This window comes from Cyclopterus lumpus, chromosome 12 (genome assembly GCF_009769545.1).
Source record: "Cyclopterus lumpus isolate fCycLum1 chromosome 12, fCycLum1.pri, whole genome shotgun sequence".
NCBI classification, from domain to species: domain Eukaryota; kingdom Metazoa; phylum Chordata; class Actinopteri; order Perciformes; family Cyclopteridae; genus Cyclopterus; species Cyclopterus lumpus.
The window spans coordinates 2,645,127-2,657,878 of NC_046977.1; the positions used below are offsets into that span (position 1 = coordinate 2,645,127).

At 37.2% G+C, this 12,752-nt stretch overlaps 2 protein-coding genes across 5 annotated transcripts in view; both read left to right on the forward strand.

Annotated features, from left to right (window-relative positions):
* rasgrf2a (Ras protein-specific guanine nucleotide-releasing factor 2a) overlaps positions 1-1,881 on the forward strand; it is a 28,889-nt gene extending 27,008 nt beyond the window's left edge. For both annotated transcript variants that reach the window (XM_034547078.1, XM_034547079.1), the window contains one exon: positions 60-1,881. In XM_034547078.1, the coding sequence (XP_034402969.1) occupies positions 60-155 (96 nt within the window). In that variant the 3' untranslated portion in view covers positions 156-1,881. The remainder of the gene's footprint in view (positions 1-59) is intronic.
* A 957-nt stretch (positions 1,882-2,838) lies between these two features.
* Positions 2,839-12,752, forward strand: part of ved (ventrally expressed dharma/bozozok antagonist) — a 12,761-nt gene continuing 2,847 nt past the window's right edge. Inside the window, exons 1-2 of one of the 3 annotated variants that reach the window (XM_034546560.1) lie at positions 2,839-3,048; positions 3,659-4,173. In XM_034546560.1, coding sequence (XP_034402451.1) covers positions 3,729-4,173 — 445 coding nt within the window. In that variant the 5' untranslated portion in view covers positions 2,839-3,048; positions 3,659-3,728. Of the gene's footprint in view, positions 3,049-3,658; positions 4,174-4,195; positions 4,841-5,460; positions 5,554-12,752 lie in introns of those variants that run through there. The other 2 variants (XM_034546561.1, XM_034546563.1) reach the window with 2 other exon arrangements.

The following is a 12,752-nucleotide window of genomic DNA, read 5'->3' on the forward strand; positions in this document are numbered from 1 at the left end:
GCATTATGTGTGCGACGTGAAAGTGATTTAGTTGTTGAACGTGACCCGACTCCCTCCAGGTGACCCAGTTCCTCCTGGATAAGACGCTCGTGATGGATGAAGATACCCTCTATGAGCTCTCGCTGAAGATTGAACCCAGAGTCCCCCCCGGCTGACGTCGTTTCACACACAAACGTGATGCGTGTTTTCTTACAATATCAATGATGGAATGGACACAACTTGAGGTTCTCTCTTAATTAATAAAGCAGGGGTTGTTTTGTGAAACGCCGCCAGTTATTGTGCTTAGGAAACTCAGGAGATAATGTGCCTTGTTGTATGAATACCCAATGTGTGTGTTTATTATTAATCAGAATGACATACGCAGCTCCGGCGTGCAGTCGTGACCGTGGGAACCAAAACGTGGCGCTAGAAAGTCACCCGGTCGCTGCGGTCACGTTGTAAACACCAAACAATCTGCCTCTGTAGTCTTTGTCAGGTACGTTTTTACATTATTTGTGTGATTATTGCTGGATTTATTGCTCTGTGGTGGTTTCCAAATACATTTTTAAACAATATGCACCGAAGCACATGAATGGGATGCCTGAAGAGAAGTGGACGCTGCGTTCCAGTGAGAGGCGCTAATTAAACGTAGACTTTGGTTCCTCGCGAGCTTTAAACACAACGCTGACGTCATCGCGTAAAAGATGATGGTGTTTCTAAAAGGTTGCCTGTTACACAGCCAGCAAACCTGGAACGTGGAAACTCATTTTGAGTTGAGTTTACCTGATGAATGCGAGTACAAAAATGATTTCTTTTAGCTCCGTTTTTGGTCTCCACCAGAAGGAACTATCTGTCGTTAGCTGCTAAACGCTGCACTTTATAACCGGCTATAATCTTAACGTAGGATGTTTAACCCGTCGGTTTGTGGACCGACGTTTCGAAGCCGTCGCCATCTTGGATTACGGCCGTTCTGGTGGAGCATTTAGCAGCTGAAGAGCTGGTGGAGACCAAAAACGGAGCTAAAAGAGAGAAATTATTGGACTTAAAAATTCAAAACGCAAACTCCAAATGGATCAAAGCGCCCAAAAACGGTATCATGTCAGTTGAAGCCGAGTCAAATCTCCACAAACCGGTTTCCACCTCAACGGGGCCGTACGGGTCCGGGGGAAGCGGCCCACTCTCCCGGTTGGTAGTCCGGCCTCGTGTGCGACGTCTCCGTGTCGAGACGCAACCGGAGTACAGTTCAAATATGACGCTCACAGGAGCAGTTCTATGTCTCGTGGCTCATCTGTTGATACTAACGTTGTATGTTGTTGCAGTTGCTATTTGATGTGCACGTTACAACAACAAAAAAACAACAATGTTGTAGTTTACATTCATTCCATGTCTGAAAATACGGTTTCATTCACCTCGCTTGACAATCAAAACGCGTTTCCGCTTTACGGTGATTTTGTACATTTTTGTGGAAATAATCTTCATTCTCTTTTTCGAGAGCGTCGGCCTAAAAAGGTTTGTCACGCGATTCAACGCCCCGCGGTTACACTTCTTTTATTATTAGTTCCTTGTCAATGTGGTCCTTTAATCGTGTGTTAATCCTGGTTGACTGTATTCGTACAATAGTAAAACTTGTTCATAGCGTGACGTCCCTTCTGTTCTTGAGATTGCCGTTATCCGTATAGATGACTGTTAACTGAGTTTTATTAGATTTGTTCATTTATTTTGTCACGTTCCTGATCGGGAATCTTCAAAACGCTTGAATGCATTAGTATATAAAACTCTTGCTTTCTTACATTTCTGTATACTTTTAAATTCCAGCTTTGCTGTTTTATTTCGACCATGCATTTCTCTTATGTAATGTACAGATATTTACACACAATAAAAACAAAAAGATGTGAATTAAAATTGAGTTTTTTTATGGTGGTTAAAGGAAGATAAACTGAAGAAAACAAGCTAAACAATCAAATACAGAAAAACACAAATAAAGATATGCAAGTTATGGAACACAAGCTAATTCAGAAATGCACTGCAAATACAGGAATGTTCTAGAAATAAAGAATACCGAATACAGAAAAACACCAAAATACGGCAAGAAATGGCTGCACAAATGTTGCAGTCAACTTTAGCTAATCAGAAAACAAAATATTTATTAAAAAGAGGTTGAAGGAAAGGTGGCAGAAGCGATGGGGGAGGATGTAAAAGGACGACGATGGTTTTACAGAGTTTTGTAAATCATCTCACGTGATCCTCCTCGGCCAATCACACGTGTGCATTCTGTTAAGCCCCTAAGCCCCGCCCTCGACTCGAGCGCCATATTCACAATTTTTTGGTGACCCCTGACCTCTCCTCTACCAGTCTTGTGTATAGAGCAAATAGTAAAAGATACAATTGCATTACTTATTAAAACAAAGGTCCATACAGTCTGTTGACATTCTTTGACCTTTGCATGAGGACATCTCTAACTGGACCTCGCTGAATTTTAGTTGCAGACTCTCAGAAATATGAGAAGGATTGAAGACGGCTAATTGGAAACCGTGGGAAGGAAAAGGTACAGTTTAATATAACAGATATTTCAGTATCTTAGAACGACTGGTATTATTGAGAATATATATTTTTTATTTTTTATTGTTGTTTTTTATATTTTATTTATTTTTATTCATGTTATGTATTATTTCATTTTATTTATTTTATTTATTTTATTTATTTTATTTATTTTATTTATTTTATTTATTTTATTTATTTTATTTATTTTATTTATTTTTAATAATACTAGCACTGGACATTCTGATCCACACTCCGTACCAGGTGGTGGCGGTAATGCACCAACCGCCAATAAAGACGAAGAAGAAGAAGGAAGAAAAACCCGCGCACCAGCGTCAGAGAATATGCTAACCGCTAAGCTAGCTAACTGCGTCACTTTTATGAGGGAACCATGATCCCATTACAGAGAAGAAAGGCCGCTGGGAGCACTGGGAACACTGGGAGTGAGTAAACGTCACCAAACCAGTGGTTTTGTTTCTGTTGGAGAGGAAAATGGGAGCAAAAGAACGGTTTCCAGGTGGAGTTGTTCGGGTAAGAATTAATGATTAAGTTTATTTACTCAAGTTCTGTACTTAAGTACACGTTTGAGGTATTTACTTGTATATTTACTTTAACAAATTAAGATTATTCAACAGAAAACACACGAAAGGTTTTGTAAAATGTGATTAGTTTAAATATAAATTACCAAAGAGTTTATTTTTTTGTTAAACATTTAGCTACACACGCAGATTTTTGTACATGTGAATGATGTTAATGAATTGGTAATACTATTGATTTGAATAATCAAATATTAGTTTATATTAGTTACATTATATAATTATTAATTATTCATAATAATTGTAATGCTATTCAAATATGAGTAAACATTTTAATAATTAGTAAACATTTTAATAATGTTAATGTATTTGTCATAATTGTAATAATATTGAAATATGAATACACCTTTTTTATAATTTAAATGTATTAATTTAAATAATATAAATATATTCAAATGATATATATATAAAATCTCATTTGAATATATTTATATTATTTAAATTAATACATTTACAATATATATATATATATACTTATATTGGGTTTTGTAGTATTTTACTGGCTGCCATCTTGGTGTGTAGTCATTGTTGGTATTTATCATTAGTCTCAAGGAAGAGAGGGACCATCTCTCTGGGAAACTTAAGTCCCAAAGCCAGCTTGGGCAGAAGACCAACATGGACCAAAAGAGCTCAGAGATACTGACGGTTGAGCCTCAAGGTGAACCTAAGCCAACTGGAGGAGAAGATCCACAGTCTGAGAGACTGGACTCTCAAAGACAGGTGTTCAGCCAGAGCGACAAGGTCTGGCAGGACAAGTATGACGCTCTTGACCAGAAGAGCGTCCTGAAAGAAAAGAGCTCTGAGTCCAGCATAAATACTTTTACTCTCAGACCGCAGAGCTGTGGAGGAAAAGTTGAAGGAGCAGCTCGCCAAGACAGAACACTTGGAGCTGGAGAAGCAGGTCCTGGCTCAGTTACAACAGAGGCAGAGGTCCAACGGGGCAAAGACCAAAGCAAGATCCTGGAGGACGTCTGTCTCCGACTAAAGAAGAAGACTCTAGTCGTCTTTTGGGAGGAGGATGCAGGACACCGAGTTGAAGAAAATGAAACAAGAGGTGCAGGTGAGGGGAGAGCATTTATTTTTACTTTAGTACATTTAATATCAGAAAATTACTTTTGGTACTTAACTAATTATCAGATACTTTAAGACTTTTATTCAAGTAGTATTCTAATAGGTGACTTTTACTTCATTAGTCATTTTCCAGTAATATCTTTACTCAAGTATGGTTTTTAGGTACTTTATACACCACTGACTAACCATAACAATCAAGAGGCTCGCTTCCTAACTTTCGACCAATCAGAGGCTTTGTTTATGACTCGTCGACCAATCAGAGGTCTTCTTCCGGGCTGAGAGTCTGTTGCTTGAATAACGTGAGCTTTTCCTCTGGCTGAACAGAGTGGATACTCTGTTTAACCGGACAGATTCCCGGTGGGTCGGCCGGTGACGTGGTCGGTAAACACGTCGTTTGGTCATGTAAGTTTGCCCGTGAGCCCGGAAACATGTATATCGCGTCACGAGCCCTCGCGGTCCACGTGAGAAAGCTGTCGGTTTCGATCCGGCGGCTTGTGTCGCGTGTGTGCGCATGTCCGTTACAGCTTGGTGCCGCCTCACGGTCGGAGAATCTACTTCCGGTTTGATCTCCGCGAGTGTAAACAAACCGACTCGGAGCAGCCCGATACATGTGACTATAACTACACGTGTGTATTGGTTAAATTCACCTGTTGCAGGTGAATTGTTGTGATGACGATAAGTTATGGAAGGAAACCTTCTTACTGCTTAGAAGTATATTTACATGTTTATTAGAAAAGAAAACGGTTAAATGACATATTCAACACCATATTGTGTTATGACACAAGATCTCCAGCTACTGCCTCCTCCCCAGGGTCTCTTCCATCCCATAATAGATTACTCACTGGGCTACTCTGCTGTCAGGCTCCTTTATACATGTTATTTATTTATCAGAATTTCTTTCTTCACATTAATCGTGTCCCGACCCCTCATGTTTACCTGGTGACCCTTTTCAAGGGGCCCGACCCCTATGTTGGGACCCACTGGACTAAACTACCGGACTGTATTTAAAGTAGTTAAAGTTTCTACAACAGTAACGAGCTGCTCCATTAATTTTAAATATCTAATCACGTCATTTCTTTTATTTATGTATTTAATCAATTAAGGAGATTTGTGTCAGAACATTTTTAATATATATATATATAGTGAATTCAAAAGTTATGATATAATAAGGTGTGTGTGTGTGTGTGTGTGTGTGTGTGTGTGTGTGTGTGTGTGTGTGTGTGTGTGTGTGTGTGTGTGTGTGTGTGTGTGTGTGTGTGTGTGTGAGAACTCTCAGGCGTTTCCTTCACCTCCTAACAGCCTCATTAACCTCTAAATACCGGTTTAACATCAAAGACCGCGTCGGCGCTCACACCTCCTCCTCTTTGACGTGAGTGCTCTCTTCCTTCTTCACCATCTCCTCCACCTCCTCCTCCATCTACTCCTTCTTCTTCTTCTTCTCCTCTTTCTACTCCTTTTCCTTCATCTTCTTCTCCTCCTTCTCTTTCTTCTCCTCCTTCTTCTCCCCGTCCCTCCTTCTAATCCTTTCCTTCTTTGTCTTCTTCTTCTTCTCCTCCTTCTACTCCGGTTCCTTCTACTCCTTCATCTTCTTCTACTCTTTCTTCTCATTCTTCTTCTTCATCTTCTACTCCTTCTTCTCTCCCTCCTTCTTGGTCCTTCTTCTCCTCGTTTTCCTCCTCTTTCTACTCCCTTTCCTTCTTCATCTTCTTCTTGTACTCCTACTCTTTCTTCTCCTCCTTCTTTTTTTCCTTCTTCTTCTACTCCTACTCTTTCTTTTCCTTCATCTTTACTCCTTCTCTTTCTTCTCCTTCTCCTCCCTCTCCCCCCTTGTCCTCCTCCTCCTCCTTTCATAGTGCTCTCAGGTGATCTGGATCAGGTATAAACCCAGTCCAGGTCTGCAGTGGGAGGAGGAGCAGCTCCATGTCTGCTCCTCCTCCTCCATCTTCCTTTCCTTCTTCTCCTTCATCATCATCTTCTTCTCCTTCTCCTCACTCTCCCCCCTCCTCCTCCTCCCTTCATAGTGCTCTCAGGAGATCTGGATCAGGTATAAACCCGGTCCAGGTCTGCAGAGGGAGGAGGAGCAGCTCCTTGTCTGCTCCTCCTCCTCCATCGACACGTCTCCGTTGTTGACGCCGTATGTGTGAACCAAAAGGAGGACGAGGAGCCTCTCGGTCTGGAGCACCGATGTCAGACATCTTTGTGGAGATGTTAATGATTTCAGCTTCGTACTTTCTCCTCCAGGAGGAAACTCAAAACCCAGGAGCCTTTTGTTTATTAGGAGGAATTAATATAGAACACTATTTAGTCAAAGAAGAAGTAAAAGTACCAGGACAACTGTGTAGAAATACAAGTAACAGTGCACTTCAAAGTATTATCAACTAAATGTACTTCTATCATCAAAGTATTGTGACTTAACATTATATCTAATAAACAATTCAGTCTTTAGTTTGATTTAAGTATTTAAAGTTTAGTTTCTCATCATTCTGACTTCATATCTCGTGAATTATGATTTCTATATTTCAATTAAAAACAACGGACTAATCTCTAAATTTGGATTTAATAATCTCACTTAATTAAGCATCTCATGTTTTTAATTTATCATTTTAAATGTTTGATTTAGTATTTATCTCTAAATTATGACTCGATACCTCCTAGTTTCCTCATTATTCTGACATCATTTTTTTAATTCAATATTTATTTATTTTCTCTGACATAAATCTCCTTAATTGATTAAATACATTATTAGATATTTAAATTAATGGAGCAGCTCGTTACTGTTGTAGAAACTTTAACTACTTTAAATACAGTCCGGTAGTTTAGTCCAGTGGGTCCCAACATAGGGGTCAGGCCCCTTGAAAAGGGTCACCAGGTAAACATGAGGGGTCGGGACACGATTAATAAACAAATATGTTTTAATTTTTTAATTATTTTGTGAAATATTTGATAATTTAATTGAAACGATGTGAGAAGTTTATAGGTGAGGTATTTTCTAACCGTATTTGTGAAGTAAGTTTTGTGTGTGTGTGTGTGTGTGTGTCAAAAATATTAAGATTCCAGATATTTATTGTCTTCGGTTATACAAGAACAATTGTGTGAAATGCTTTTGAAAATAAATACTGACATATAAAAAAGAATCAAAAAAAAAATAAATAGTAAAAAATACCCAGGAATTTGCTCTCGGCACCACAAACAAAAATCCAATTCACTTTCATTAAACTGGAGATTTTGCTCGTCTCAATATTATTATTTGTTATTCTATTATTATTATTTCTTTATACTTAAAAACCTTTTGTTTACTGGCAACTTTTAACTTTTACTCCGAGGGTATCTTCTTCGCATAATCCTTGTTTACATCTTTAACACTCACTCACACACACACAGGGCCGATACACCAGACTGTGATCCTGTGTGTGTGTGTGTGTGTGTGCATCCTTATCCGTGATGAGGGGGGGGGGGGTCCCTCGTCCTCCTCGGCCCCAGTCCCTGCTGCTGTCTGTGGGGTGACCGTCTCCTGCTGGGCTCGTCTTTGATTGGCTCCATTCAGACTCTTTCATCTCTAATGAGCCTGTTTGCTGCTCTGTTATGGACACAAACACACCTCGACCCCCCCGATGGGGGTGGGGGCCCCAGAGGTAGACACATGTCCCGACCTGATGCTCAGATCTCTGCATCGACTGTCTCCGTCTTTTATCAGGTTTTCATAGATAAAAAAAACCCAAATAAATCAGAAGCTTTGAAGGAGAAAACCGTCTTTTCGTCATCGAGTCTCGTGAAGCGATGAGTTCGACTTCCTGTCTGCGTCTCTCGGCTCCAAGCCCGTTAAGTCCTTCTTTATTTTTAAAGACACAAATAGATTAAAAAGAGGAGATGGTGCATTTATTGGGGGACTATTTTCAGCAGCGGATGAATCCACGTTTTGGGGCTCTCTAGAAATTTGAGCCAAGATGTTTTTTTTGTTGTTGTGTCCTCTTCAAATTAAGTTACGTCTCGACTTATTCTATTGTTTTTAAATTTACAACTCAATCCGCCGCATGAGTTCTTCACAAATCATCGTAATCGTCTTTAAGATGAAACTTTGTGATGCAGTCGTCCTTCTCGACGTAAAACCATAATTTAATGGCTCTTCAAGCTCTTTTTTTTATTCTTTGAAAATGATTTATTGACAATCAATAATAATATTTAGAATATTATTCCTGGTGCAGTTTTTGTAAAAAGGAGCTTTAAAAAAATATCCATAACATTTCATTTTATTTTTAAGAGAAAAGGGTAGAACCGCAAACACATTTTATATATTATTAATAATTATAATAGTTGGACTCTAAAAGGAAAAGCTAAACAAAATAAATATTTCCCTATTTTAATTTTAACTAAAAATGTGTGATACGACGTCAACTATTTCAACAAATAAATAATAATAATTAAAATAATGAAACATTATTTTGTGTTTAAAATTTTTTTTTTAAATGATTTGTTGACAAAATAATTATATTTAGAATATTATTCCTTTTTAATAAAAACCTCAAGTGTAAAATATTCAGAGGAAAAGGAAAAACTACAAATAAATACATTTTATTTTACCAATAACAAATACATATTCAAACACTGACACAGTCCTCCCCTCCTCGACAATGTTAACAATTTAATAATAAAAATACGTAACAAAAGTTTTTTTTAATTTCCACATTTCCCATTTATTAACAAAAAAACAATATTAAGAATAACATCAACCCTCATGCAGTTTTAGCTCAAAGGAGCTGTTTTAAAAAAGGAGCTGAATGTGCTCCTCTATGCAGATGAAGGCGCTCTGATGACGCCCAATAATCATTGATCTGCATTGCCGGCAGTCTGCAGCAGTTGTCCCGCCCCGTCTGTAACACAGTCAGTTAAGGCCTCTTCCCCTGACCCCATTGATCCCTATCAGGCCTCATCAAAGGCTCCCCAAAGGCTCCCTTTGATGAGGGGCCGGCGGGACCGGTCCCAGTGGACGAGCAGGCTCTGCGACTCCCCTCCTCAGACTGTGTGTGTGTGTGTGGGTGTGTGTGGGGGGGGGGGGGGGGGGGGGGGGGGGCAGAAGAGGGGAGATGAGCCTTGTCTCTAGATGTCTTTTAGATTGTGCAATTTAAATCACCCCCCCCCCCCCCCCAAAAAAAAAAAGAGAATCCAGCTCACCTGAGGGCTTTTTTTTTACATTTTTTACGGCAGGTAATGGAGGATTAAAAAAAAAAACATTCCTAAAATGTAAAGCGACGGTTCTTGGTTGGACTTTTCTGAAGGTCTCAGATTTAAAATGTGTGGATTAATTGTCATGAAACACGACTCGGGTGCTTTTTGTTTGTTTTCCTCGCCTTTAAATGTAAATACAAAACCTCAAATAATTAATATTGAGTTGGTAAAGCCACTGGTTTAATATTGAGAGCTAAATGTACTTAAAGTATTAGCAGTAAAAGTACTTAAATCTTTCTATATTTTCACAATATTCATCACGTATTAAAAACAACGGACTAATCCTTTTAAATTTGGACTCATCACCTCCTAATATTAATTTTCTATCTTATAATCTTGACCTGAAGATTTTGTTTATTTATTATCTCATAATTGGCTTTTATTTTGTATTAATTATTTTAAAATGTATGATTCAGTTATTTTAAACATTTTGACTAATTTTCTCATTACTTTAATTTATTGACGGGTGAATCTTATGTTGTAATTTAATAAGCTTATAAGTCGTGTATGTGTGTATATGTGTGTGTATATATATATATATATATATATATATATATATATATATATATATATATATATTTTGTAAAATAAATGTAGTGAAGTAAAAATATTGGGATTCCAGAATTTTATTAGTTACAAAAACACAATAGTGTGAAAAATGCTTTTAAAAAGTCTGAAAATAAATAGTAAATAATTGTTTTCTGACGTATTTACTCTTTGTATTTTTTTTTTTTAATATATATATATTATTTTCTGAAGTAAGTCGTAATTATATCTGTAAAATAAATGTAGTATTGACCTTTGACCTCTTCGTCTATCGTTGTCTCCATCAACTAATGAGCTGCACAGAAACAAGCATTTTATAACATATTTATATTATATTTTATAAGTATAATATTTCCTTCTGTGGCAAAGTAGAAGTACACAATCAGTTACAAGTACAAGTACAAATACCTCTGAAGAGTCAGAAGAAACCACAGTCAGGTGATCAGTTCAAAGTTCAAAGAGGTCCTGATCAGTTGGTGTCTGTCACCTGTCTGCCTGCCTGTCTGTCTGCCTGTCCCTCTTCTTCTTCTTCTTCTTCTTCCTCTTCCTCCTCCTCTTCTTCCTCTTCCTCCTCCTCTTCTTCTTCCTCCTCTTCCTTTTCCTCCTTCTTCTTCTTCCTCTTCCTCTTCAGTCTTGGCTCCATCCAGGCTGATGATGATGATGATGATAATGATGATGAACCCGGTCTGGATTGGTACTTTTACTTTATCTGAGTACTATCCCCATTGTGTATACGAGGTACTTTTACTTTATCTGAGTACTATCCCCATTGTGTATACGAGGTACTTTTACTTTATCTGAGTACTATCCCCATTGTGTATACGAGGTACTTTTACTTTATCTGAGTACTATCCCCATTGTGAATAAGAGGTACTTTTACTTTATCTGAGTACTATCCCCATTGTGAATAAGAGGTACTTTTACTTTATCTGAGTACTATCCCCATAGTGTATACGAGGTACTTTTACTTTATCTGAGTACTATCCCCATTGTGAATAAGAGGTACTTGTACTTTATCTGAGTACTATCCCCATTGTGAATAAGAGGTACTTTTACTTTATCTGAGTACTATCCCCATTGTGAATAAGAGGTACTTTTACTTTATCTGAGTACTATCCCCATTGTGAATAAGAGGTACTTTTACTTTATCTGAGTACTATCCCCATAGTGTATACGAGGTACTTTTACTTTATCTGAGTACTATCCCCATTGTGAATAAGAGGTACTTTTACTTTATCTGAGTACTATCCCCATAGTGTATACGAGGTACTTTTACTTTATCTGAGTACTATCCCCATTGTGAATAAGAGGTACTTTTACTTTATCTGAGTACTATCCCCATTGTGAATAAGAGGTACTTTTACTTTATCTGAGTACTATCCCCATTGTGTATACGAGGTACTTGTACTTTATCTGAGTACTATCCCCATTGTGAATAAGAGGTACTTTTACTTTATCTGAGTACTATCCCCATTGTGAATAAGAGGTACTTGTACTTTATCTGAGTACTATCCCCATTGTGAATAAGAGGTACTTTTACTTTAGTGAAGGAGTACTTCCGACACCACTAAGGTGTATTTTGTGTGAATACTTCTGTCTTGCCGAAGTATTGTAGGAGTAAAATTCTAGGTACTTGTACTTTACTCCAGTACTCCCATTTCATTCTTATACTTAACATACATAATATTAATGTAATTATACAATATGTAATAATACTTTCCAGTGTACTTACACTGCTGTATTAGTACTTTTACTTTAATGATCTGAGTACACTGGTTTGTAGTAATCTTGTGATATTCTGTGGGATTTCTCTTTACCTCATACCGTATTTATGTATCAGAATACTCTTATAATATACTTATTATATCCCTGTTCAAAAGTATTCACTTGCGTGAAAAGAAAGTATTACTAAAGTACTTTAAAATCATTTTAAGTTGCGTATACTTGTACATTTCAAAGCACAATCTGGCTACATTTGATACTTTTTAAGTACATTTAAATACATGTTGTATTACTCTTACCGAAGAGCAGGATCTGATATTTAAACGATGTGAAAGTACTTTAATTTCTGGTGCTTATTGATCACCGTGAGCTCGTTGACGATGATCCCCGATCAATAAACGGGTTGATCTCTTTAATCTGAGGATCATCCGGATCATCTGAGCCACTCAGCTCGTTATCCGCTCCACTCAAACCGGCGGATTAAAGCCTCTTTTCTTTTAAGTGATGAGCAGTTTATCCGATTGATTAACGTCCGCAAAGGAAAAGAGAACTATTGATTATGTTATTATCAGTGAATCTGCACTTTAATGTCTGCAGATGTTTTTAAACTGAAAAATAGCAGAATATTGCAAAGAATTCAGATGTTTTAAAAACATTTTCTTCTTAGAAGCTTCAACTCGAACGTTTGTGTCCAATTTATGCATTAAAAAAAAGACAATTTATCTCATTTTAATTGATTTTATCCTGTTTAAAAAAAATAGTTTTTATGCATTTCTTCACCTTTTCAGTGAGTAAATACAAATATATGCGCAAAACACATTTAATTCACATTGAATATAAAACAGGAAAGCTTTAAAAGATACTTAAACTTAATTTTATGATCTAAATATCGAACCTAAAATACGTGTAAAAATAAATATATATATACTTAATATAAATGTTACTTTCATCATTTATGTCATGGAGCAAATAATAAAATAGTTAACTAATGTTAATATCCTAAAAATAACCAAATAATCACCGTTACCTGTGAGATAAATATTGTAAATAAATCGTGTTTTATTTCTAAAGTTCGTC